The following is a 27,494-nucleotide window of genomic DNA, read 5'->3' as shown; positions in this document are numbered from 1 at the left end:
GAAATGAAATAAAGACACCCTAGAATTCAATTAAAAATGAATACACAACTACCCAAACTTATGGGACACAATGAAAGCTATGTGAAGAGGAAAATTCATAGCACTGAGTGCTTCAAAAAATTGTGGAGAGATCTCATACTATCAGCACACCCAGACGCTCTAGAACAAAGAGAAGCAAACATCCAAGAAAAGTAGAAGACAGGAAATAAACTCCGGGCTGAAATCAAATTAAAAACAAAGAAAACAATACAATGAAACAAAGGGTTCTTTGAGAAAATGGGTAATATTGACAAACCCTTACCCAAAATAATGAAAAGACAGAGAAGGGATACCCAAATTAACAAAATCAGAAATGGAAAGGGGAAAACAAGAGACGCTGAAGAATCCAAAGAATCATTAGCTCTTTCTTCAAAAACCTGCACTCCACAGAATTGGAAACACTAAAAGAAATCGAAATTTTTCTTGATAGATATCACTTACTAAAGATAAATTGATATCAGATAAACAACCAATACACCTATTATCATCAAGGAAATAGAAGCAGTCATTAATTCTCCAAACCAAAAAAAGCAAGGGCCAGATGGTTTTAGCACAGAATTCTATCATACTTTCAAAGAAGAGCAAATGCCAGTACTCCTCAAACTACTCCACAAAACAGAAACATAAGGAACATTGCCAAAATTTTTATGAGGCCACAGTCACCCTGATACCCAACCCACACAAAGACTTAACAAAGAAACAGATTTACAGATCAAGTCTCCTCATGAACATTGATGCAAAAATATTCAATAAAAAATCAAGTCCAAGAATACATCAAGATGATCAAGTAAATTCCATCCCAGACACACAGGAATGGCTCACTATACAAAAATCTGTCAAGGTAATCCAGCATGTAAGCAAACCGAAAGAAAAAAAAAAGACACATGATAACTTCCTTAGATATTGAAAAAGACATTGACAAAAAGCACCTCTTCATGATAAAAAAAAAAAGCCATAGAGAGGAAGGAATAAGGGAACATAACTAACATTAGTAAAGGGGGTACAGCGCAAGTCTATAGCCAATGTCAAACTGAATAGAGAGAAACTCAAAGCAATTCCACTGAAATCAGGGACAAGACAGGGCTTTTCATTCCATATCAATTCAATATCGTACTTAATGTTTTAGCTAGAGTAATAAGACAATTAAAGGAGATCAAGCAGATTCCAATTATAAAGAAAGAAGTTAATGTATTGATTTTTTCCAGTGTATTGTTATTTGCAGATGATATGATAGTATAAAATTAATCCCAAAATTTTTGCCAGGGAATTCCTACAGCTAATAAACATCTTCAGCTAAGTGGCTGGATAAAAAAATTAACTTTTAAAAAATCAGTGCCCTCTTATATACAAATAACAAGGGATTTGAGAAAGAAATCAGACAAGTAACACCCTTCACAAAAACCACAAATTAGGGTAACTCTAAGAAAGCACGGGAAAGGACTCTATGATAAAATCTTCAAGTCTTTGATGAAGGAATTGAAGAAGATATCAGAAGACGGAAAGATTTCTCATGTTTATAGATTGGTAGGGTCAATATAAAAAAAAAGTCCATCCTTCTGAAAGCAATCTACAGATTCAACACAATCTCCATCAATATTCCAACACAGTTATTTACCAACCTTGAAAGAACTCTATCCAACTTAAAATGGAAAAACAAAAAGCATGGGATAACTAAAACAATCCTATATAATAAAAAAACTTCTGAAGGTGTCATCAAACCTGATTTCAGACTGTACTACTGAGCAATAGCAATAAAAAAAAACTGCATGGTATTGGCATAAAAACTGTTGAGCGATGATATCAAATTGAAGACTCAGAAATAAATCCACACATTAATGTACACCTGATTTTTGACAAAGAAGCCAGAACTATACAATGGGGGAAAAAAGAGAGCATTTTCAATAAATGACACTGATCTCATTGGATATCTGCATGCAGAAGAACGAAAATAGATTCATATCTATCACCCTGCACAAAACTAAAGTCCACGTTGGTCAAAGACGTCAGCATGAACCAGAAACACTGACTCTGAAAGAAGAGAAAATGGGGAATACCCTTGGAAACATTGACACAGGAGACAACTTTCTGAATAGAACACTAATGGGGAATAGGAAGGTGCAAGGGGAACACTCCGCTATTGCTGGTTGGGAGTGCAAACTTAATATCACTTCTTTGGAAATCAATATGGTGGGTTTTTTTTTTTGTTTTTGTTTTGTTTTTTTTAGAAAACTGGAAACTGGTCTACCTCAGGATCCAGCTATACCACTCTAGGGCATATACCCAAAGGATTCTCCATTCTATCACAAGGACACTTGCTCAACTAGGTTTATAGCAGCTTTTTGAAAAAAATTTATTAATTTAATCACTTTACAGCCTGATCCCACCCCCTCCCTTTTCTCCTCCCAGTCCTACCCTCAAGCCGGCCTCCTCCCATCCCCTCTCTTCTTCTTCTTCTCAGAGAAGGAAAGGCATCCAAGAAGTACCAACCCACCCTGGCACCTCAAATCCCAGCAGGACTAAGAGCATCCTTTCCCACTGGAGCCTGCTCAGGCAGCCCAGCCAAGGGGAAGGGATCCAAGGTCAGGTCACAGAGTCAGGGACAGCCCTTACTCCCCTTGTTAGAGGACCCACATGCTGACCATGCTACACATCTGCTACACATGGGAAAGGGGTCTAGACCCGGTCCGTGCATGCTCTTTGGTTGGTGGTTCAGTCTCTGTGAGCCCCCATGGGCCCAGGTTAGTTGACTCTGTAGGTCTTCCTGTGGTGTCCTTGACCTCTCTGGCTCCTTCTCCCACTGAACTCCTTGATCTCAGCCTATTCTTTCCTTCTTGGTCTGTGGAGAGCCACAGATAGCAGCGCCCCCTGCTGCTTCACCGGCGCAATGCACCCCCTTTTGCACATGCGCAGTGAGAAAACCTTTTGCACATGCGCAGTGAGTAATCCTTATGCGCATGCGCAGTGAGCAAGCCCCTTATGCACATGCCTGAAGGCATGGCGTGAGGTGGCGTGATTCAAACAAGCCATAGCGTCAGGTGGTGTGATCTGACAAGGCATGGCGTGAGGTGGTGTGATCTGAATGCACCAACCAGGAGTGACGACGTGGCAGTTTCTGATAGGACAGGCACACTATAAAAGGTTCTGTGGGAGCTTTTCCTGGGGTCACTCCATGATCCTGAATAAAAACTGCTGCAAGAAGAGTTCCCGGTGTTGGTGTCTTTCCTGCTGGACGGGAGCGGCATCGGCATTGGTCTCCATAGCAACTTTATTTGTAATCGCCAGAAACTGGAAACAACCTAGAGTTCCCTCAACTGAGGAATGAATTAAAAAAAAAAAATAGTTGTATCTTAGCACTGCAGAGTATTACTTTGCTGATTGAAACAAAAAAATGACATCATAAAATGTTCTGGCAAATCTATGGAACTGGAAAAAGTAATCCTGAGTAAGATAACCCAGACCTGGGAAGATAAACATGGTAGATACTCACTTATAAGTGGACACCAGCTATAAAGTAAAGGGTAACCATGCTACAGTCCACAGACCCAGAAAGCCTAAGTAACAAGGAGGGCTTTGGGGGGTAGGGGTGGGGTGGGAAGCATAAGAATCTTTGTGGTAAAGGGGAAATAGAATAAAACTTGCAGGTGGACTGGGCGGGGGGGGGGGGGGGTGTATGTGTTGCAGCTCTGAAGGAAAAGAAAAGGCTTCTGCTACAGAAGTTCTGCTCCAGAGGCCTGGAAAAATTCCCCCAAGGCAAGTGTAAGAGCTCTGCTCCAGTTTGGGAAAATTTCCCCAGTGAAAGTGTTACAGCTCTGACCCTGAAAGGTATCCTGGCAGTCTGGATCCAAGGACTACCACAAGGTCACACTGCATGACAAGCTTACCAAAGAGATTTATTGGGAGGAAAAAGGCCAGGATGGTGGCTGCCTCTGCTAGGGTGAGAAGCAGCAGAGAACTGCACAGAACACAGGGTTTATATGGGTGGTGGGGACAAAGCTGTTCAGGGTGGCCTGGGATTGGAGGGAACATGTGGCCTAATCTTTGGGATAAACCCAGGGATTTGTGATTTTTTTTTTTTCCTTTAGGGCAGGGCTTGGCCAGTCTTCTGCCTCCTGGCTGGCCATTACAGCCTTTAGAAAATGATCTTTAGGGCCATCAGGGAAGTCTGGAGTCTGAGCCTGGCCTCTGACTTCCTCAGGCTGGAGCCTAGGCCTTTGTGTGCCTTGAGGGTTTACAATGCAGACAAAGTTTTCAAAGGGAATCCTTGGCAAGGGGAGGGGGGTCTTTCCCTGCCAGTTGAGTTGGTGTGACTAGCTGACAGGGATAGAAACAGGAGGGGTCAGGGAGGGTGTGGGGTTGAGGGAGAGAATCCTGGGAAAGATGTTGGAACTTGAGGGCATTTCAGGAGTAAGGTAGAAGCCTACTGCAATGGAATCTATGAGTCCAGTGAAACTAGCGAAGATTCCTAGTAATGGGACATGGAGCCTAAATTGGCCATCCTCTGTAAGAGGGTTAAGGCCTCAAGTGGAGGGATTGGGAAACCAACCCAGACACAAAACTTCAGACCCACAGTTTGTCCTGCCTCGGGCTGTGCTGTGACAGGGCCTAGCAGAATCATCATCAGAGAGATCAGAGAGACTTCATTCAGTAACTGATGGCAGCTGATGCGGAGTCCCACAGCCAAACACTAGGTGAGGCAAGGAAGAATTGGAGGAGTAGACAGGATTCAGGGACATGACCAGAACACAGCCCACAGATTTGACTGACCAGGACTCAAGTGGGTACACCAAGACCGCACAGCCTGTATGAGACGCCTGACCTAGTGTTGTGCTCTGCTCTGCTTTCTCCCCACAGGGGCTGGGAATGGGCTGGAATGGGCGGGGTCTGCATGATCCGAGTCAGGCTGGGAGTGACTGGGGAGAATGCCTTTCCCGGGGATTCCAGTGCTACCGCTCTCTTAGTTCTCCTGGTGAATAGAAGCTCTTAGCTTGTGTCTGTTTATTTGGAGTGAACAAATGTTATATGAACCTTGGGGAGTGGGAAAGGACTTCTGGGGTGAGTGTTTTTCATTGGCTGGGGCTTAAGGTGCTGAGATGCCTCATTTGTATAGAGAGGCTTTCCAGGTGCTTTGCTACTGCCTTGAGAACTGTGAGGGTTGCCGCTGCAGGACTATGTGGGCCGGGGCACTCAGGCACCGAAGAGGGGGGCCCTGATCCTTACTCCTTGGCTAAAGGTTGAGGTTTTCGGGGTTTGGACATGTCACAACCTCACTCTAGCTCCATGCTGGCACCACAACCTAGGTCCTCTGCATACACGCTATGTTTATACAGCTTGGTGTGTTCTTGTGGGAATCCTTACAGATGGGAGCGGGGAGGTTGGGGGGTTTGGGGAAGGGGGAGGGGCAGGGGTGACTGTCTCTAACTCTTTTGCCTCTCTTTTGGGACCCTTTTCCTACTACTTGGTTGCCTAGTCTACCCTTGATATGAGAATATGCGCCCGGTCTTATTGTAGCTTGCTATGCTGTATTTAGTCGAAGTCCCCAGATGGCCTGCTCTTTTCTTACAGGAGGTGAAGAAGGGGCGGGGCTGGGGGAGGGGGAGGGGAAGGGGGAGGGGGAGGGGAAGGGGGGAAGGGAGTGACAGAACGGTGGAAGGAGAGGGAGGGGAAACTGCAGGTTTCATCCTAGAATATAGCATATGAGAGAAGAATAAATAAAAAGGAAAGATGCCATTAAGAAAATAAAATGTCAAGAAACTTATAATCAATAAACTAATTTGTAAAATTTGATTTACTTACTATATATAACATTATCTAGTTGTATTAACTGATTTTTTTCTTTTTATTTCAGATTTTTAATCCCAAACTTTGCTTATTGTGTTCTTTGGACTAAAACAGTGACTAATAAACTAGTATTTATGTAGGGAAAACATATTTTTGTTTAAAACGATTTCCAGGATTTGATGATTAATGCTGTCAGCTGGCCCCTCTCATTTTGCTTATTTCTCTCTCTCTCTCTCTCTCTCTCTCTCTCTCTCTCTCTCTCTCTCTCTCTCTCTCTCGTTAAACTGGGCATTTTTGAGTGTAGGATATGTCTTCATCAATTCCTACCAAATGACGTTTTAGTTGCCTAATACTTGTTTTTGTTTGTTTGTTTTTGTTTTGTTTTTTCGAGGCAGGGTTTCTCTGTGTTGCCTTGACCTAATATTTGCTCAGTGTGAACGATATTCACTGGGTGCGAAGACCAAGTTGTCGAAGTTTTTAATCCTGATTCTCAAATTCGAAAGTAAAATGAGGGTTGGGAACATATTTCCTCCTCTCATATCTGTGTGATCTCGCTATCCACCCAGAGTTTAGGATATCACTAAAGCACAAGATGCTGCTTTATACATATACAAGTAATATGATTATTGGGGGGAAAGACAACATAACTTGCCAACGAAGGCTAATTAAGGGCAGGTAAGGCAAGAGTTGGGGCATCCACCGCCTCCATCCTCTAGGTTCAAATTCTTTTCTGTGCAGAAAGGGCTTTCGAAAGGACTGAGCGTCCGAACCCAGAAACTTCCGAGGAGCTGAGTTCTTCTACTCATGCCTTACAATACTTGCACCTGATGCAGGTGTAAAAGAGACAGCTGAGTCGCTGGAACCTCAGGCATTCCTGACAGGGCCTATGCTGGACCACAGTTCCCTCCCTAACCCCGCCTCCCGCCCCGCCCCTCCGCGGAGAGTGCGTTTCTAGGCAACGCCGAGGCGTCACTTCCTGCCATTTAAACTCAGGCCCACCCTCCGCGCGAGGCGCCGGCCGCTCGCCGGAGTGAGTGTGGCGCGGCGCGCGTGCTTCCCGGCTGCGGGACGCGGGACGCCGAGGGCGGGCGGGCGGGAGCGGAGTCGCACGCCTCCTCTGCGGGCGGCGATGGCGGCGGCGGAGCCCGCGAGCTCTGCTCAGCCCACGCCGCAGGCCCAGCCCCCGCCAGCGCCGCCGCCTGGGGCGCCATCCTCGCAGCCGCCCGCGGGGCTCGCGGCGGGCAGCAGCCGGCACGAGAAGAGCTTGGGGCTGCTCACCACCAAGTTCGTGTCGCTGCTGCAGGAGGCGCAGGACGGCGTCCTGGATCTCAAGGCGGTGAGCCCGGAGCTGGGGCGGGATGGGCCGTGAGCGTCCCGGAGCGTGGGGGGGGGGGCGCGGGAGAGCTGCGGGGTCCCCACCGCGCGGCCCTGGCCACAAAGAAGCACCCCGAGTGCGGCGCCCAGGAATTCGCGCTTTGCTCTGGACTCACTCCGGGCTTGGTTTGCGGTTGGAAACTGATGCCTTAATGCACCGCACTGTCCGACTTTATTCATGTCTCAAGAACTTTCGTGCCAGTTCTTTCGAGTGAAAGGAGGGAATAATAGTTTTTAGAAGGGAAAATTCTTCATCGGTGGCTGGAAAGTGATTTGTTGACTTAATTTGAAATCTTAAGGCCTTCTAGATGGGAGGTTTGCCGTCACACCAAGAGGGGTTTTGTTGCTTTCAGACTAAGGGGTGGAATTACTTACTACACTTTTTTCTGGCTTTAGAAGTATGTTTACTTCGTTCTCTGCTACAGTTAGGATTTTTTTTTTTCCCTAAGACGACAGCGTGCATCAAAAGCTATTCAGTCATACAGAGATTTAACCGTTCCTGGCAAGACTTGGAAGGATTCCACATCCGTAGGGGGTAAAAAAAAAAAAAAAGTATGTGATCTGTGAATTAAAATTCAGCTAGTACATGGAGGTTAAGAAAGAGCCAATACTTCAAAAACAAACAAAATTGCTCAGGAGTCTGCAGTCACAGATGATCGCCCCTCCGACTTCTAATTATATCTGGCTGTACTGGGAGAACTGGAAGCTCCTAGGGACCGAGTACCTTCCTGGCTCGAGGCCTTTACCATCCTCAAGGCAACTCAAATAGTGTCTGAGCCAGAGACGCCAGTCTTCCCCGGCTCTCCTGCAGAGTGTACTCCTGTTTGTGGACCAGGGGAGGCACTGGTTTGTTGGCACTTGGGTGGCCCCCTCTTTTCCTGGGTGTAGATGGCAGTGGGTGGCTATTCTTAGTTGGAAATGTAATTCTTTTTTTAAAAATATTTGTTTATTTATTGTGTATATAATGTACATCAGATCACATTATAGATGGTTGTGAGCCACCATGTGGTTGCTGGGAATTGGACTCAGGACCTCTGGAAGAGCGGTTGGTGCTCTTAACCTCTGAGCCATCTCTCCAGCCTGGAAATGTAATTCTTGGAACTTTTTTTTTTTCACTTTGGAAAGTTCCTTGTACTCTCTTCCCTCCCCTCCCCAACCTCTTCTTTCCCTCCTTAAAAGTGCTTTAGTGGGTATCTACTATATTCAAATTGTAATGAATTCAAATGGTATGGTTTCCAGTTTCACCGGCAGTAATGATGTCAGCGGAGAAACCTCAGATGTTACGGAACACCCATTGAAATCTGCTGTTCAAAGTTAAATTCAGCTGTAATGGGTGACTGCCAGTATAAAAAAAAAAAGAGAATTTCAGGGCTTTCCAGGTAAAACTGGGGCTTAATGGTTTGTCATGAAACATGCTCATCAGAAACCAATGACCTCTGTCCTCCCTTCTAGACTTTGTCATATGGCTTCCCTCCCATGTATGGCAGCAGGCTCAGGCATCGAATAGCACAAGTTTGATATTCAATAGTCTTGTTTTGGTTATCTGGATCTGTCCTAAAGGTGCAAACATTTCTGTAGTAATAAGTGTTAAAGTGTTAATGACTTTAAACTTTATGAGTGTTTTTGCTTGCATGTATGTCTGCACTGCATATGGGTGTGGAGCCTGTGGAGGCCATAAGAGGGCATCAGATCCCCTGGAACTGGAGTTACAGATGGTTGAGAGTGAGCATTTAGGTACTGGGAATTGAACCTAGGTCCTCTGGAAGAGCAGCCAGTGTTCTTAGCTGCTGATCCATCTCCATCCCCTAGTGTGTGATTCCTATTTAAGGACTCAGATTCTTAGTGACAAAGGAGGAGTGTCAGCCAAAAGATAGGGCAGTATAGAATGGAAGCTGCTTAAAGGGTTACAGGCTAAACTGATCACCCCAATACCTACGCACTTGCACTTAGTGCGCCCCATACCCATTCATTAAAATGGAACTGCATTTGAAGGTAGGTCCTTAGACAGAAGCCTGAGTTAAGTGACACCATCAGGATGTGCTCTCTTTAAATCTGGTCAGTGTCCCTATGGCAGCAAATTAGGATGCAGAGAGACAGTAGGGCATTTCACAAACAGAAAAGACCATGTGAGCACACAGCAAGAGGGGATGGGAGATAAAGGGGAAGGGGTGTCAAATAACAGATTAAATATAATGACATGTCACAGTGTAACCGTTTGGGTTTTTTGTTTGTTTGTTTGTTTTGTATGCCAGCCAAAATAATTATATAACAAGATTCTCAAATTATACAATTGTGGATGTAGGCAAACAATCTCTAGAAATTTGAATTTTTAGATTTCAAGTGATAACTATGATTTTCCTCGTTAAATAGACACTACCAACTATCTTTTTTTTTCTCCTCTTATTATTCTTTATGTTTCGGTGCAGTTTCTTTAGGGCATTGATGCAGCTTGAAACATTTACTGTGTCAATAAATGGTGCTGCTTCAGGAGGGGGCTGCATGCCTGCAGAGTCAGCAGTCTTTAGTATGCCATTTCCTTGTTGGTTTACATGCCCATTGAAGACATGTTGGCCTCTCCCAGGAATTTTCTCTTTTGCCCTCACCTTACCTTCTCCTGCTCCTTCACCAGTTTATAGCATTTTAACATCTCTAGTGCTCATGACCTTCTCTCCCTCTCTTATTTTGTTCTAGGGTTTTAAGATAGGGATTGGCACATATTTGGCAATTGTTATCACTGTAGTTTTTGGATTATTCTTTCCTTTTTAAAGATTTATTCAATTTATGTGTTTATTTTAAGCAATCTATTTAATTATTTGTACTGTTGTTTTGCCTCATGTGGGTCTGTGTGTATCACCTGTATTTAGTGCCCATGGAAGTCAAAAGAGGTAGTTGTGTCTCTTGGAACTAGGGTTACCCATTCTTATGAACGTCCATGTGGGTGCTAGGAACCACACAGACCCCCTGGGACAGCAGCAAGTGCTTTTCCTAACAGCCACGCCATTTCTCCCTCTGCTTAGTGTTTTAAACCCCATCCTAGGATATATTATCTACGTAGGCACAGACTTAAATATGCATGTTTTCTTTAATAAGGAAATAAGTAGAAATTAAATTTTCTGCTTTTCTGCATACTCTTTATGGAACCTATAGATGTGTTGTATTTGAACTCCTTATTCAGTACAAGTATATAACTGACTTATATGTGCAAATTATTTAAAGTCTTCTGAATTGCATAAAACTTTTTGTCATAAGTTTGTTTCATGAATGAACATTAATGTCAAATTCTGCCAGTATTCTTTAGCTTTTTTGGCTTCTCTATAAAATGAGAAATGTACTTTGCAGAATTACTATTGAGTGTTGCATTAGATAACGTTATGATTTATTGTCAGAAGTACCTTGGCAAGTCTGAGCCAAGGTATGCCGCAAAGAGATCACACACCATACAGCAGATCTCATGCAAGAATTTTCTTGGGGAAGAGGGTATACCGAGGCTGCCTCTGAGCAAGGGTGGACGGGGACCAAGCAGGAAAAGAAGGCACTGCTTTCTATAAGGGGGTAGAGCGCACACGCAAAGGAAGAATCTGCAACTCCTTGTCAACACCAATGTGTCGCAAAAAAAAAATGTGTTGCATTTTGGTGGTTGGTGATGACATGCCGCTGTTGCTAGGTTACTGAAGGTGAGCCTGCCGCTTAGGTTTTCCAATAGATAACATCTGTAGGATCGTTACAACCTACACTTGTAGGTTAAAATGAAACATTTTATACATTAATTATAATGAGTGGAGTTTGAAATTAGGTAGTAATTAACTTAAGAAAATGGATGAACATAAAATGCCATGTTCCACATTTGAAGTGTTAAAGTTTTTTATTCTAGTTAAGATATTTTCTGTCCCATCTTGGTGTAGCACTTAAGATCCATCCTGCCTTAATACTTCAGGGATTTGTTTTTCCTTATTTATATGTCTGTGTATTGGTGTGGGTGTCTGTGCTGTTGGTGTAGGTGCTTGTGGGGGTTAGACAGGGTGCTGTGAGCTGCGCCACGTGGGTGCTGGGAACAGAACTCGGGTCCTCCAGAACAAGAAGCACTCTCACCTGCCGGGCCACTGCTTCCGCCTCCTTTTTAGGTGGAATGTCTTTGGTTTTATAGAGCATTGCTGTTACAGTGTTTTTAATTTGGGGTTCTGGCTCATGTCTTCATGTAAGTTTGTAAGTCTCAGTCACCAGACTATTGAATGCATGCCATTTACCTGTTGTGATGGAGAGAGAACAAAGAACTTGCTTTGCAGGTAGAATCTGAAGTCCAGGAAGTTGTCTGAACTTGTTTTTAGGTGTCACCTCATTAAGCAAAATTGTGGTACTTAGACCATACTTTATTGGTCCTAGTTTATACTTTATTTGGCCTGCCCACTTGGTAACAGCATCCCAAAGGTTGAATACAGCTCTGTCTGTACACGTTGTTTGTTTCCCATTTGTGAAAGACAATCTTAAAAAGCACCCAATATTTAGAGGGGAGTTAACTTTCTTCCAGAGGGCTATCTTAGAGCTTGTTTATTTTGACTATAAACTGATTTGTATGATAGTTAGATGCAACTTTTATGGTTTTATTTAAACACTTGGGCCCAAGTTGGTGGCACTGTTTGGGAAGTTTATAGGGAGTGGCCTTGTTAGAGGAAGTGTATTACTGTGGGCAGTGTGAGAGAAAAGGCCTTCTGCCACTTCCTGTTTGTGCTCTCTACTCTACGCTTGTGTTTGAAGGTGTGGGCGCTCAGCTTTCTGTTCTGGCTAACATGCCTCCCTGCCGTGATGGATTCTTGTTCTTTTGGAACCAGAAGCCAAAATGTCCCCTTCCCTCCTTGATCATGGTGCTCTATCACAGCATCAGAGAAGTGACAACACATGAGTCTCCCCTTTAAGTTCACGGTCACTGTCCTAGTCGCCGTTCCCATTCCCTGAAGAAACACCGTGACCACGGCAACTCTTAGAGAAGAAAGCATTTCACTGAGTCCGGCTCAACAGTTTCAGAGGTTCAGTTCATTACTGTGGCAGAAAGCATGGCAGTGTGCAGGCAGACGTGGTGCTGGAGGAGTCACGAGTTCTCCATCTCAATCCAAAGGTAACCGGAGCAGACTGACTCACACTGGGTGGAACTTGCATATAATGAGACCTCAAAGCCCACCCCACAGAGGCACACTTCCTCCAACAAGGCCATACCTCTTGATAGTGCCACTCCTCTCCCTATGGGCCGAGCATTCAAATCTTTGGGAGCCAAGCCTATTCAAATAACCATAACCACTAACTTTGAAGGGCAGTAGTACTGCCTAGCATTCCTTCTGTGCTGTCCACTATTGTGTGTCTGCACTTCACTTTCTCCTCTGCTCCCATCAGTCTACAATAAAGTCGATTAGAAAATCAGAAATAACTAGGAAGGAATCATCTGCTCTGTTACTTGCACTTAGCCTAGTGCTGGGCTTCAGTTGCTAGTATCCCTTCCGTCTGGCTCATAACAGTCTGTTCCAGGACCGTACTTCTTCCCTTCTGTGTTGTTAATTACCTTTTTATGTTTGCTAGATTATCCCTATCCGTGTACACGCAGGTTGAAGTAGCACCTATCTTCAAAAGAAAAAATAAATTTCTTGGAGGCCTCAGGATGCCCACAGTTATGGCCTTCCGTCTTTGTTCCTCCTTGCAGCAGGACATTTTAAAGGCATTATCCATGCTAGCTTTCCTTCTGTCCATGAGAGCCACTTTCCCTGCCAGCATCGTTCCGTCCAGGGGTCAGTAGTCTTCTCTGAGCCTCGTCCCACCGCAGGGGTCAGTGGTCTTCTCTGAGCCTTGTCTCTCCGCAGTGAATGGCCAGCTCTAACTTTCCTACCCTTCCTTCCTTCGAGTACCCCCATCCCTGCCCACATGTCCTGCTGTGTCGGGGTCAGGTTGCTTTCATTTTTCACACTTCATTCCCTTGTTAGGTGGATCTTGTGGATTCCACCTGTTCCTGAGATGTCGGTCTCCTGATGACAATCAAATTGATGTCTTACTTGTGTGTCCCTTGTAGCTTTGGCTCTCCTCCATGGCCTACACTCTTATGTCCAGTGATCTCCTTTTGCATGTTACAGTCTTCAAAGTTAAGTTTCTGACTTCCATTGCTTCAATATTTGTGTTAATCTTACCTTCTCTAGACTTCTAGGAAACAAACCACCATGCTTTTTTGAAATCATTGCTAGAACTTCCACTGTGTTACAGGTTTTTATTTCTTATTGATTTAATGATGTTGGGATGGAATAATTCATCCATGTTTTAGTATGAACTTTTAAGATGCAGATTATAATTAAGTGGGCTTATAATTTGTGCATAATTCTGACTCCCCTTACTCCTTAATTGCCAAAAGGCCCAGGTACATAAGAGTAAGGCTGTCTTTTGATAAGCTTTTTCTGAAGAAAGAAATAGAAACTGACAGTATAGTTTTTCCTCAGCTTACTACACAAAGTGACAGAGTTACTACTATGATCTTTTATTTTTGTGGGCCTTATGTTATGCTGTTAATTTTTTTCTTCTTCCCAACATCTGTTAGTCGTTAGGTGGAGAAACTTGGCTGGTATTTGCAAAATCTTGGAAATGCTTCAAATATATCTAGCTATTGTTCTGAAGACACCGAGTGGGTTGGATTTGGGATTAGACACTCCTGGTGTGACCTTGACAGTCAACACTCTCTTTGACTTTAAAAATATAAACATAGACTATGCTTTCTTTGTTCTCTTTGTCCTAAACAGGCTGCAGATACTTTGGCTGTAAGGCAAAAGCGAAGAATTTATGACATTACCAACGTCTTAGAAGGAATTGATCTAATTGAAAAAAAATCAAAGAACAGTATCCAGTGGAAGTAAGTTACAACATTCTTCAAAACTGTACTTGATAAAATAAAAATCAAACTTCAAAATTTTCTTTTTCCCAAATGCTTAGTTTTAGTCCTCTAATCATACCGAACACTTCTCTGTCCAAAGACAGAGACCTGCGTCATTGTCCACTGTGTGCTGGATGGTTCCGTGTTCTCCCCACTGTGGCATTTATCACTATGACATGATATTTTGACTGACCTTACTTGCTTTGGCCTCAGTTTTTGTTAGAATTCTGCCCAAATACCAGAAGTTTATAGCAAACTTTACCAGCACCTTGATGTTTATTAGCAGAGTGTAAAATTTAGCTCTTTGGCTCTAATGTGATTTATTTATTTATTTATTTATATGCATTTGGTATTTTGCATGCATGTATGTCTGCGTGAGGGTGCTAGATTCCTGGACTGATAGTTATAAACTGCCATATGGGTGCTGGGAATTGAACTTGGGTCCTCTGGAAGAACAGCAGCCAGTACTTTTAACTGCTGAGCCATCTCTCCAGACCCGTCAGTAAATCTCCAAGCAAGTATGTTTAGATAGAGCTTTGGTGTTTAAATTTTATATGGATTTTAATGTTTGATCTTTCAGAAGACTGCAAACTCATTTTGATTAATCTATATGTCAGCTTTATTGCTAGAAAATTAAATGATACTTAAGTGGTTGTCTGATTCTGTGGATATTTATTCTCATGCTTTTAAGGGGTGTAGGTGCTGGCTGTAATACTAAAGAAGTTATAGATAGATTAAGATTTCTTAAAGCTGAAATTGAAGATCTAGAGTTGAAGGAAAGAGAACTCGATCAGCAGAAATTGTGGCTACAGCAAAGCATCAAAAATGTGATGGAAGACTCCATTAATAACAGATATCCTTCCGAGTAAGTTATATGCATAGTTGCAGAATACTTAGGTGCCATGTTTCTTTAGTCTCATGTCAGCTATCTGGTGCTTATGCAGTTACATTTTACAAATGAATAGAGCATTTCATAATTTCTAATAACTTAGACTGGTATTTTTAAATGCTATCATTTTAAGTTATATAGTAATAGTAACATTCTGGTAGAGAGGCGAGAAAGATGAACTTTCAGTGAAACAACTGACGTGATGCAGTATTTGCTAGTAAGTGTGTAAGGCTCCTTAAATAATTATGTGCAGTTCTGGGGCAGTAAAAACTCAGCAGCTTTCAGTTTTGAAAAACAAGTTTAGTTTAAAGGTGTATCATAAATTTATAATTCATGATGCCTCTGCCTAATACTAGCCCAGGAATGGGTTCTCCTTCTACACAGGGGACAGTAGTGATGTGGTCCATGTTTTACTTACACATCAGCTTCTGTGCTTGGTCACCTGGACTTTCATGGAAACTGCAGTTTATCTTTCCTCACCTCATAGAAATATTTGAGTAATGTATGTGTTACACTGTTTATGCCGTCTTACTTGTTACTTTTGTGTAGTGGTCAAAACATAATCATGTGAGAACAGGGGGGATTTCCAACCTTTGTTCTGTGGAACCTGAAGATGCAGAACCATTGAAATGATCTAGAATTTGTTGCCCTGCTTTATATTTTACAAGATTTTGGCCATGCCCAGGTTTCTACACTGTGATTTAGCCAATTCTTAGAAATGGCATGGGCTCAGCCAGGAGCAGACTTGTGGTAGACTCTTCAGTCCTGAACCTTATCTGCCTCCTATCTGGCCCACACAGCTAGCAGGCAATAATGCTTTGTCTTCCTCATCACAAGGCCAGGCAACCTGGGGTGCTATTCAAACAAAACCAGTTCTGAAGTGTTTTTCCTTCCTCACCTTGCTTTTCCTGTGAAGACCTGATACAGGTACGGAACTGATGCTTTCTTCCTACCACACTGATCTGTTTCCCATGTGACCTGTGACACTTGTCACAGGTCTCTAGGAGCTGAGTATAATATATTTGGTTTTCCGGAGCCTCTTTTCTCTTTCTGTGGCCAGTCAGCTCATAGAAGAGAAGCAGTTACCCAGGCAGATGCAGCTGTGTGGCTGCTCTCAGCCACAGTGCTGGTCTTTCCCATCCATTCTCTGTGCACACCCCAAAGTCCTCAGATGTCACAAACCAGGATGGCTGCTTCTTAGAACAACACATAGAAACTCAGCCTACAGACCTCTGTCCTGGTCTTTTTAGAGTGGTACTTTCTGTGTGACCTTGCTGCAGCACTGTCAGTCACGGGATTCCAGTTTGGCCTTCAGGCTTATTACACAGGTAGACTTCAATATAAATGTTGTTCCTTAATTCTCATGACAGTACATTTTCCTATGTAACTCACGAGGACATCTGCAACTGCTTTAATGGTAAGTACTGTCAGCCTTTTCTCATTTATTGATTTATTGATTGATTGATTGATTTTAGAGGCAGGGTTTTTCTGTGTAGACCAAGCTGCCTCTAACTCAGATTCACTTGTTAGGATTAAAGACGTGGGCCACAATCATCCAGCTACATTCTTCCTTTGAACATACCTGTTGACTGTAGATTCTCACAGTTCTCCATACACTCTGCCTGTCAGTATATTTAGGAGTTGGAACTAGTTTTCCCTTTCTCTGGGTGTAATGATAGTCTGCTTCTGTTTCTCTTTTCATGGCAGTAAACTTTCTCACAGCTTTTACTTCATGTGTGGGAGGGCCAGGAGCCAAGGGAAGAGGAACTTACATCAGCAGGACTTAGCAGCCAGACTTTTCAAGCTCACAGGCAATAACAACAAGGCTTGCTAGACCATAGGAGCCTGAAACACAAGCACTGGCTCATGAGAATCTAGAGCAGGTGACACCCAGTGAGGACAGTGAAGTGAACCTGTTTTATGACTAGGAATCTTGTTCCTAGTCCTGGTCCATCTTCTGTACCTCATCTTTACCACTTGAAGTGACAATATGCATTAAATAAAGTGGAGGAGACTATCACAAAATTTTAAAATATTATGTGTGTTTACTAAAAAGATAGCATGTATACTGCCCACACAGTAATAAATTTGCCAAGTTATCTTTTCGAATGCAAACATATGGACTGTGGGAAACCCATATGGCCTTGTCCTACTTTACCAGCACAGTTCTTAGTGTTTTAATGAAATTTGAGGAAAGCTTTATTAATCTGAAGTTGTATAAAAGTTGTTGTAAAATATGGCTTAAAAAATAAATTCACTTAAAGGCAACCTGTTACTCTAGCATACCTAGTCTCTAGTGTCCTGTTGTTTAAATGGTTTGACTGATTTAAGTAAACCGTACTTATATAAGATTCAAAGGGTTGTACAGTCTCAGACTTCACAGAACACCGAGGATAAGAAAAATTAAAGAGCTAATTTTTAATTAAAGAGACTAGCAGCTAATTCTGAGAATGTGACTCTTTTATGTCCTCATTTAATGTCCAGGGTACAGCCATATTGTCATGACCTTCCTTTTATTGAAACTGACATACATCATCTGGCCTAAGTTGTTTTTGTTTTGTTGTTGGGTTTTTTCTCTTTTTAAGACAGGGTCTCGGGTCTCAGGTTGGCCTCAAACTCACTGTGTAGCCAGTTATGACCGTGTCTTCTGATCCCTCCTGTCTGTTCCCCTTTGCACTGGAATTCATAGTCATGTGCTGGCGTGTGTGGGGTTGGGGCCGGAACCCAGAGCTCTTTAGTAGGCTGGCATTCCACCAACTAAGCTACACTATTAGCCTGTTTCTTGAGATAATTCTCAAGTAGCCTGTGCTGGCCAAGAGCTCACTGTTGAGCGAGCTAGCCTCAAGCTCTTAGTTCTCCTCCCTTCACCTCCTGAGTGCTGAGGTTAGACACACACCAGCACCCTTGGTAGCCTGGGGCTAAACCCACAGCTTTGAGTCCAGCTCTCCCGTTCTTACCACATCTATTCTGATCTGCAGCTTTCCTACAGTTGTTAAGTATGTATTTATTTTGCCAGGTGATACACTGTTGGCCATTCAGGCACCTTCTGGTACACAGCTGGAAGTACCTATTCCAGAAATGGTATGTAGCACAGCTGTTCTACAAGTGAAAAAAACAGACCTACTGTCTTAAGAGAGACAGATGTATTTACTTGAGCTGAACAAGAATTAAGACTATGAACACTTTTGAGTTATTGTTATCAAGATATATATCTATATATATATATATATCTGAAAGCACTGATATCTGAATTTGGACATTTTCAATACTTTGGTAAAAGTGGCTGAATGAAACTCGACTTCCCTTCTCCCCTATTCTTGATGTATTTAGGAATTAAAGCCTCAAGAAGTAAATTACCTTTTTGAAAAGGAAGACTTTTTTTTTTTAACCTACTTAGGAAATCAAGTCAGTTGTCTGTGGCTCGATGGGTGGGAAAGTTTTTGAGAAATTTGTAAATTCAAACAGGATGTTGAAATTACCACAGTTGGGTAGTTTTCTCCAGAAACTGGAGATCATGCATGTGGAAACTTTACAGAGCATTACTGAGCACTACCAGGTAACATTACAGTGACGTGGACACCAATGTACCTGGGTAGTAATCATCCCAGCATGTGAGAGACTGGGGTTTGAAGCCAACCTGGACAGTGAAAGTCTATCAAGTAAAAATGCAAATGAGGGCTGGGAAAGAAGTGGAAGAGGACGAGGAAAGGGCTGTGTAGACTTCTACAAGTACCTTTGTGATGACCATCATTTGAGCAACGCTTACCTTTTAGGGGCACATAGCTTTCACAGACCTTAGTATTCCCATTCTGCGTGGTGTTTCTTCCTGTGCTGGAACCGAATGATTTTGTCGTGTGAATCTAGTTGTTAGACCCTAATGACCTTGCCTGCCTTTGTTTCACGCTAGCTAGCAGTGGTCATACTCATTTGTTTATACCCAATTACTTCAAAGGGTCAGAATGGACAAAAGAAATACCAGATAAATTTAAAGAGCCACTCAGGACCTATCCATGTGCTGCTTATAAATAAGGAGTCCAGTTCATCTAAGCCGGTGGTATTTCCTGTCCCCCCGCCTGACGACCTCACACAGCCTTCCTCCCAGTCTTCCCCATCAGTGACTCCAGAGAAATCCACCATGGCTGCTCAGAACCTGCCTGAGCAGCATGCTTCTGAAAGAAGCCAGAGTTTCCAGCAGACACCAGCCACAGGAATAGCTTCAGGTTGGTAGAAAGCCTTTGGTATAGAAACTTCAATGAAAATATGAATACTATATGAAACAGATCAGAGAGCTGTTCTGAATTTGTCAGTTCTTGTATCTGAGGCAAAATAATCTTACTCCATGTTTTAATTTAATATCTTCTCTAGTCTATACGCCTGTCTCTAGAGTGGATGTAAGGGAGATTCTGAAGCAGATCTTGTCTCCTATATTGTTAGACATATGCATGTATGTGTTTATATGTACATGCACATGCATATATGTGTATATGCACATTACAGAAATATAATCAGTTACAGGTGCTAAACTAGAGAACTTTTGTTTCTGAGCAAATACAAACACCACAGCAGATATTAAAAGCTGTAGTACATATAATTTATATTGTTTGCTAATGGGATAAACCTCATTGTTTCTATTGAGATTTCATAATTAGTAACATGGAGCTAGAAAGGCTTTAATTGGACATAGATCTCACTCCTTTCTATAAGTATTTTTATGCTATAGCTGAAGAGATGCACAGGAGAAAATATCATCTTAAAGTACTAATTAATTTCAGTTTAATTGGGATATATAAGGTAAACAAACAGTATATGCTTTAGCTTAAACCCAGTTGGTATTTTGGCTTCCACAGAGCATTAAACAAAAAACTTAGCAAATTGGAGTACTTTCTGTGTCTCATTTGGTGGTGGTGGTGGGGGGGGGCGCACATTAGACATTTTGAGTATCAGGGGAAATGCCAGTTAAGATCTGTACATGGGAAAGTAAAAGTTAAGGGTCAATGGTGGTGGACATGAGGGTAGGGGGACTTGGAAATAGTGTGCTTTTGGGAAGCACAAGGTAGCATTTCAGAAGCTTCAGAGACTGAAGACTAGATGTTTGCATTTACTGCAGCTGAGAAAACAGTAAGGCTAGGATACCGGGGGATAGGAAAGAGAAGTAATGAACAGATGGGACAAGTATTGTTTAGGCTAAGAACGTAACTTTTGATGTATTAAGATATGGATATAAAGTGAACAGGAGAAAGGAAGTGCTGTTGAGTAGTAGAATTATATCACATTTGTGACACAGACTTGGCTTTAGAAGAATGAGGAGGCTTTGCCTGTGTCATCAGTTTGGAAGTTTAAATGTGATGCCAACAAAGTAGGTACTCATGAACATCGTCGTTCCACAATGCTCTAGTACTTTCAGTTTTATCCTGCCCATCAAACTAGTGATGTGACTATCAATACTGAAACATAATTGCCCTATCACATTTGTGTTTCCAGCAGGATCTATTAGTGGAGACATCATTGATGAACTGATGTCTTCTGATGGTGAGTAGTTGAAAATTTTCCTAGTGGATATAATCGCTATCCTACAGTTTAAATGCCATGTGACTCAGTATTATACAGGCATCTTTCAGAATTTAGACTTACTTGCATTTTGAGGGAAAGAACCCATAAGGAACACTTACCACTTTTATTGAACACTACTGCACACTGGCCCAAGAGTAACTGAGGAGCATGTATCCATCAACAGTTCTGTGCACACACCCACAGCAGGTAATTTCAAGCTGCCCACCTGAATCACTGAACTATTACTAAAATTAAACTAGCCAGTGTTTTTTGAAATGTATTGTGAGAATTATTAAAAAATCAATTGTTAATAATTTCTCTGGACTTTTATACCAGTTTTTGGATTCAGAGTTGAGAGGTTTTCTGCTAGTCATCATAATTCCTATGTAGAAACCGACTCTAACAGCGACTCTGCTTTTCCTTTGCAGTGTTCCCTCTCTTACGGCTCTCTCCTACCCCAGCAGATGACTACAACTTTCATTTAGATGATAATGAAGGAGTTTGTGATCTCTTTGATGTTCAGATACTAAATTACTAGATTCCACGGAAACCTGGGACTGTTATCTACCTCTAACTGTAACGTTTTAGGATTCCTAATAACCTAAGTATTTAAATTATGAATGTAACACCTTTGTAGTTCACTGACTCTGAAGTATTCTTCCCTAGCATTAATGTTTTACTTCACAGAACTGAAAAGGGCTCTGACTGCTGCGAGGGCGATGACGAACTGTCTGCCAGCACGCCCTCCAATAATTACATTCCTCTGTAGCTTCCTCTCCCGAAAATTAAAGCAGGCTTCAGGTCATTACAACAAAACATCGCCCAGAAGACCACCGATTTGTCTTGTTTTTACTGCCACAGAGTTGTCTCTATGTGTCCTTCAGACATTCACTGCCTCATATAAAATGAAGGATGTCACTGTTGTGTGAACAGATTTTTGTGAAGTGCCTTCTGTTTTAGCACTTTAAGTCTATCAGTTTGCTGACTTCTGACATTCCACTTTCCTAGAGTATAGGAAAGATCTCTTTATGTAGTTTGTTTTTTAAATGTGCCAATGCCTGTACATTAACAAGATTTTTTAAAAATAAAGCTGTATGAAGCACTCAATTTATTGATCTTTGGGGAATGTGATATATTGTCACTATATTACAATTGAGCCATTAGTCGTGTTGCTTCGTCAACATTAGCTGGTTCACTCTCACGGTGCTTCTGAGGAATCAAAAGGGAAAAAAATTAAGAAAACAAAAACCTAAGTAGCAGCAAACCAAACCTCCTTGAAATATAAACTGTTAACCTAGTTTAATTCCTCTAGTACACTTTAGAAATGCAATTCATTCTACATTTAGATGTAATGTTTGAGCCTGAATATGACTGAATGTGCTACACACACAAAATGCCAAGTAAAAATTACTATAGTGGGATTCCAGTAGAATCACTGTGTGCAGGGTAAACATCAGAACGAATAGTTAGTTCTTTCCTAGAAGTGCTTAGACCTTGAAGAAATGTGACTTAAAGAGTTGTTCTTCTGAAGGAGCCTTTGCAAGGCTCTGGTCACAAGATGCCCTGGCACACCTGGAACGTCTTGCACTGCTGGGTCCTGCAACAGTGTACAATAAGGACAAAATCTACAGGGTGTAATGTTTTCCTTTGGTATAAGGAACTTGTTTCACCCAAAAACAACTTTTGTGGAACAATTAATAAATATACTTTTGCAAGTCTGTTCTAGATTCAGTCTATAGAGGCTGTCATCTCCTTGCTGCCAGGAAAGCCTTAATTCATCCTGGAGTAGCTCTCTTTCTTTGATTGTTCAGAACATGCATAACTTACGCTTCAAAACTATTATTCACCTTCAAAGGACCAGTCATGGAAGCAACTAATATTTACTTACCAGTTCTTTCTGCACAGAAGTAAGAGAAAGGCTTTTTGAAAAGTTTGCAAGTTCTTTCCGTATATTTACAAAAGCTCTGTTCATTCTGTTGACTTTTTCATCATTCATAATGTTTATCTATGAAAGAAAACATCCAAAACCTATCACTAGTAAAGATAAATTTTACTCATGTTTTAATCTTGTTAAGCATAAAAAAAAAAAAAAATTAAGTACTGGGCTGCCCCAATGTCTTAGCAGGTATAGGCACTTGCTCTGCATGCTAGGTGGCCTGAGTGTGATCATCTGACCTAAACACCTGTCTCCTATCATGTCATGCATGTAGTACAGACACACAATTTTTAAAAAGCCTTTAAAAAGCCAATAACCTCTTGACTCCACCTGATAATTCACACTAAGACTACTACTTGTCTTATTAGGAATTTTAGTCAGAAGGTTTGGGTTTTCAATACTAACAATTCTGTGGATTTACTTCATACTTAATATTTTGTTGACATAAACTGATCAAAGATCAGAATACATGATCTGGGGCTGGAAAGATGGCTCAGAGGACCCGTTCAGTCTTGGCTGCCATGTGCAGCTCCCATTCCCTAGGTAACGTTACACCCTCTCTGGGCTCCGCAGGCCACGTATTAGTGGCATTTAACATATTAAGGGGAAAGAAGACTTTTTTTGTTTGTTTGGTTTGGTCTTTGTTGTTCAAGACAGGGGTTCTCTGTGCAGTCTTAGCTGTCCTGGACACTCTGTAGACCAGGCTGACCTTGAACTCACAGTGATCCACCTGCCTCTGCCTACCAAGTGCTGGGATTAAAGCCGTGCGCCACCATACCTGGCGTGGAAAAAAAAATTTTTTTTAATGTGACAAGTCCTGGCCATGGTGCTTAGCTCTTTATAAAAACAAGAAACCTGGATCTAATGCTCCTAGGTCTTTTGAATAGTAGACTCTCTGAGCCCTTTTCTGGGCCCCCTTCTCTCAATGGACACCTCAGTGGTCCTCTGGAATCTAAGCAGAGAAGTTTCTCCACAAAAGCCCCTTGGCTCCTTTGTCCTACAATCCTCATGACAACACCAATACTCCTCCCTGACTACTGTCACCCAGAAACACCATTGGCTGCTTTGTGAAAGACTTCAAAACGCTGACTGACTACTCTATGCATGGAATCACTTGTTTAGTGAACTCAACAAACCCAGTCTAGCAAACAGTCTCTGCCTAAAGGTCCAGGGCTGTGGGATCTTTTTCAGTCAACTTCTGCTCCAAGGAAATACCTTCAACTTACAGTTCACCTGTTCTAGTCGCAATAGAAGTTCACTCTAAAACTTTTACAATCCTCACAGTTCACCTTATTCCTTCACTATTACTCAATCACTTCTTTATACTTTTCTTTTTCCTTCTCTTTTATCCTTTGACAAAATTTGCTTGGTAACCTGGCTAAACACAAGTGAACAATTCTGAATCCAGCTCTTAAGCTGATTAAAGTCACAATTGGCTGGCTGGTTTCATTAAATTGATTATTATAAACTTCAATCTAATATTTATACCAATTCTAAAGCCACTTTCTGAAGAAACTGATACTCCAACTAGGTTATTTCTATACCTACTTAGATATACATTTTCTCTGATTGTATCAGCTTATGTTCTAGTATTTCAGAGCTCAAAAAAGTAATCTTCCTTAAATAGACTAGACTACACTCTTTCATCACATGGGGTGAGGAATATTCTTAAAAGATGCTGCTCCTAGGATTTCCTAGCTCTGTAGTATTATTAGTTCCTCTCTGTTGGTCTTTGCAATTATAAAGACAATCCTGTGAAAAATTCCAGCCTCTTGTTTTATACAGTTTTACTTCCTTCATAATTATAAAATCCCAGATCTCCTTTAGTAAGTGTATCCAAGTTCTTGAGAGATATAAAAGTCAAGTTCTTGGGTTTTAGGGTTTTGTTTTTGTTTTTTCAAGAGACAGGGTTTCTCTGGGTAGCCGGGGCTGTCCTGGAACTCACTTTGTAAACCAGGCTAGCCTTGAACTCAGATTTGCCTGCCTCTGCCTCCCCAGATACTGGTATTAAAGGTATGTGCCATCACTGCCCAGCCAAAAGCCAGGTTTTAATGGACTGTTAAGACAACTATTGCATCCTAAAGAGTTGGCTCATTTTTTAAGATAGGAAACAGTCTAAGAGTATACAGAATATATTCAATTATGAGAAGAAATTCTCATATTTTGAAGTATAAAGATTCGTTATCTTTATCTGTGTATGCGCCTGCACTTAGTTTATGTACACCATATACATGAGAGTGCCGCAGGCCATAAAAGGACATCAGATCCCCTACAACTGGAGTTCCAGCCATGGAGGCTTACAACCTTGGTCCTCTACAAGAAACTTTCTTTTCAAATTTTGTATTTCAACCAAATTCTTCATTTTACAGGCTTCTAAGTTCCAAGATATGGCTGCCAAGCTGCTGGCTGCCACTGTACACCTTTGTTAGTGGAATCTTGAATATAATTCAGAGAGAACTAGTAGGAGCTGTCCTCCATACTGTCTTAGCAGTGAGTTCTAAGGTCCAGACAGCTACTAGGCTGCTGTGTGGAACCTCTTCATTTATGCAGTTAGTGGGTGTTTTTTTTTTAAATTTGTCTCTACCCTCTTAAATTTGTATTTTAAAAAGGAAGTTATTTATCTTAACATTTTAAAAATAATCTTCCCTGGTAAGAAAGGATAAATTCTAATTTAAGTAGCAAAATCTCACTGTTCAGTAGTTTAACTACATTTTGTTTGTAAACAATAAAGTCAGAATTTAAGTACTCACCTTTTTAAGATTAGTGGTGACTGGTTTTGCCTTGTTTTTAACCTTGAAGGGTTTTTGGCTGGCTATGTGAAATACATTTCTGGGCTTTTGCCCTTTTAATTTGTTCTTGGCCATTATCTAGAAAAGAAAGGGGTTCAGTTAAACTGCTTAGGTTTTGAACCAAAAATCAACTTTAAAATTTTGCTTTGGTTTTCAGACAGGGTTTCTATGTAGCCTTGTCTGTCTTGGAGCTGGCTCTGTAGACCAGGCTGGCCTCAAATTCACTGAGATCCATCTGCCTTGCCTCCAAAGTGCTGGGATTACAGGAGTGCACCACTGTTGCCTGCCTGGCTACTCAATTTTAATGTCCATCTTAATTCCGATTATTTTAAAAGTTGTTACATAAATCCTATGTCTTTCACTCTTAGACATTTTGCTGTGTGAATGAGGCAGGCACACCAATCTTTCCTGCATCCCTAGCACCAGGTCTAGACACCCAGTTTATGGGATGCAGACCACCTTTTGTCTGCAGCATTGTACAGCAGAAACAGGCAGCAATTCTGTAAGTTCGTGCACTACTATCCTGGTCTGTATTATATATTACGTATACTATCTCCTCCCTTTTTACTCTTTCTTCTTGTTAGTACTTCCTACCTCCCTCACATTCCTTTCAACAATTTCTCTGACATTTCTGTACATTTTTTTTATACTTAGAAGCTTCTGTTAAGTTTAAGAATTCACCTCAGAAACAATTTTCAAAATAACAATAATTTACATTTACTGAGCTTTTACTGTATAAACTATCCTAGACTACAATTTTATGTGGTTTAACTTGGTTATTCCTCACCAAAACCCTTTGTGGTAAATACTATTATCCCCATCTTACTGGTTTAGTGATGCAAAGATTTAAAACATACAAGTTAGACTAGGGTTCATATGTCATACTGCAGCTCATGGAGGGAAAAGTTGCCTACTGCTGCATAGGCACAGCTTGTGGCTGTGGTTTTCTGCTGTAACTCTGACCCACAAAAACAATGGTGTTTGTTTATCTGGTTCTTTACTAAAACTTTCCCAAGTTTTTGCACAAGCCAGCTACACTGGCAATCTTTAAAAAATTTTTTTAAACATGGTTTATGAAATGATAAATCGTCCTGAACTTTAAAACATAAATGGTTGTCCTAACACATACGGGGAGTATGTCTTGGTCTATTATACCTTTAGTACTCTTGACTCTAGTTTAACATCTGTCCTATCTTGCCTTTCTTTTGCTCATATTTTATATCTTGACTAAAACTTCCAACAGTTCAGCCTCAATATACGTACACTCGAACTCAGTACTTATGCTTCAAAATATAACAGAATATACATGATGACAGTAATAAAACCAACTATAGCCATTCAACTTATTTAAGATCCACCCCCCATCTAACCTCTCATCTAGTATTCACTAATCATTTACTAACCCTGAATAAAGAACCGACAAATAGTACGTACACACACTCAAGCACAGGTATTTCATGTGCACAAATAATACTAACATCAACATGAAGTGTACACAGGTGACAGCGTCACAGACCCGAAAGACAAGAGACGCTTGCTAAGCTGGAAACACAGAAAGCCTAGAGGAGACCCACAGCCTAATGGAACCAGGGATTGGCAGAGTCGCTACCTGACCACAGTGATGAAGACACAGTTAAAACAGGGAACCTGCCGAGGGGTGGCCGCGAGGTCTCAGGCCTGGACACCGAGCAGGTCCACCGCCCACGAGGGCTAGACAGCCTGGGAGACGTCAGCGGAACAGAGCCCACGGAACCGCCTGGGCCGGAAACCCCGCCGCGCCAAAACCACTCCACCCGGGTGCTCCGAAAACCCTCACCAACTCTGCGAAGTTCACGCGGGGAGCTCAGGTTCCCAGTGACGCCATACCCAAGCTCAGCGCACCGGAAGTTCCGGGAAGACGAGCCAGTTAGGTGCGCTCTCTCCAGCCGTAAGACCCACCCACTTCAAGGGCCACGCCCCCACGCGCCGGCCGGGGACTTGGCCACGCCCCTTCCGCCCGGCCCTCACTGTAGAGCCTCCGCCTCGGGGCCACCTGGAGGGAGCCGCCCGCAGGACGCCAGTCGGAGCCTGTGTCCAGCAGGCGGCGCTGCGACCGCGGGCAGCGGCCGGCTGAGCCGGCGGTACACGGAAGAAAAGTTCGCGTCTTTTGTAAGTTACTACTTTCTTGTTCCAAGAAGAAAATTATCCTACAGTAGATGCACTAAAAATAAAAATAATTATTGGGGGAGGAGGTCCCCCTCGGTC

At 42.1% G+C, this 27,494-nt stretch overlaps 2 protein-coding genes across 6 annotated transcripts; one reads left to right on the top strand and one right to left on the bottom strand.

Moving 5' to 3' along the window:
• The first annotated feature begins 6,805 nt into the window (after nt 1–6,805).
• Nucleotides 6,806–21,632, top strand: E2F5 (E2F transcription factor 5). Of its 4 annotated transcripts, none has more exons than XM_084795672.1 (8): nt 6,806–7,153; nt 13,956–14,065; nt 14,778–14,941; nt 16,351–16,392; nt 17,992–18,056; nt 18,928–19,195; nt 20,460–20,504; nt 21,213–21,632. In XM_084795672.1, exons 1-8 carry the CDS (start codon nt 6,947–6,949, stop codon nt 21,452–21,454), a joined length of 1,143 nt encoding a protein of 380 aa, XP_084651798.1. In that variant the 5' UTR covers nt 6,806–6,946; the 3' UTR covers nt 21,455–21,632. The 4 variants fall into 4 exon arrangements, with proteins under 4 accessions (XP_084651798.1, XP_084651800.1, XP_084651797.1 ...); XM_084795674.1 differs by having other exon boundaries at nt 20,954–21,455; XM_084795671.1 differs by having other exon boundaries at nt 6,807–7,153; nt 20,457–20,504.
• Nucleotides 21,611–27,223, bottom strand: RBIS (ribosomal biogenesis factor). 2 transcript variants are annotated; one of them, XM_084795676.1, is made up of 4 exons: nt 27,067–27,223; nt 25,212–25,328; nt 22,414–22,530; nt 21,611–21,734 (listed from the first exon to the last, which is right to left on the bottom strand). In XM_084795676.1, the coding sequence occupies exons 2-4, from the start codon at nt 25,323–25,325 to the stop codon at nt 21,672–21,674; spliced, it is 294 nt and encodes a 97-aa protein (XP_084651802.1). In that variant the 5' UTR covers nt 25,326–25,328; nt 27,067–27,223; the 3' UTR covers nt 21,611–21,671. The 2 variants fall into 2 exon arrangements, with proteins under 2 accessions (XP_084651802.1, XP_084651803.1); XM_084795677.1 differs by lacking the exon at nt 27,067–27,223 and adding an exon at nt 26,860–27,060.
• Between the last annotated feature and the right edge of the window lie 271 nt (nt 27,224–27,494).

This window comes from Acomys minous, assembly GCF_964271855.1.
Source record: "Acomys minous genome assembly, chromosome: 9".
Classification (NCBI taxonomy): domain Eukaryota; kingdom Metazoa; phylum Chordata; class Mammalia; order Rodentia; family Muridae; genus Acomys; species Acomys minous.
This window is presented reverse-complemented; position numbering and strand designations above follow the sequence as displayed.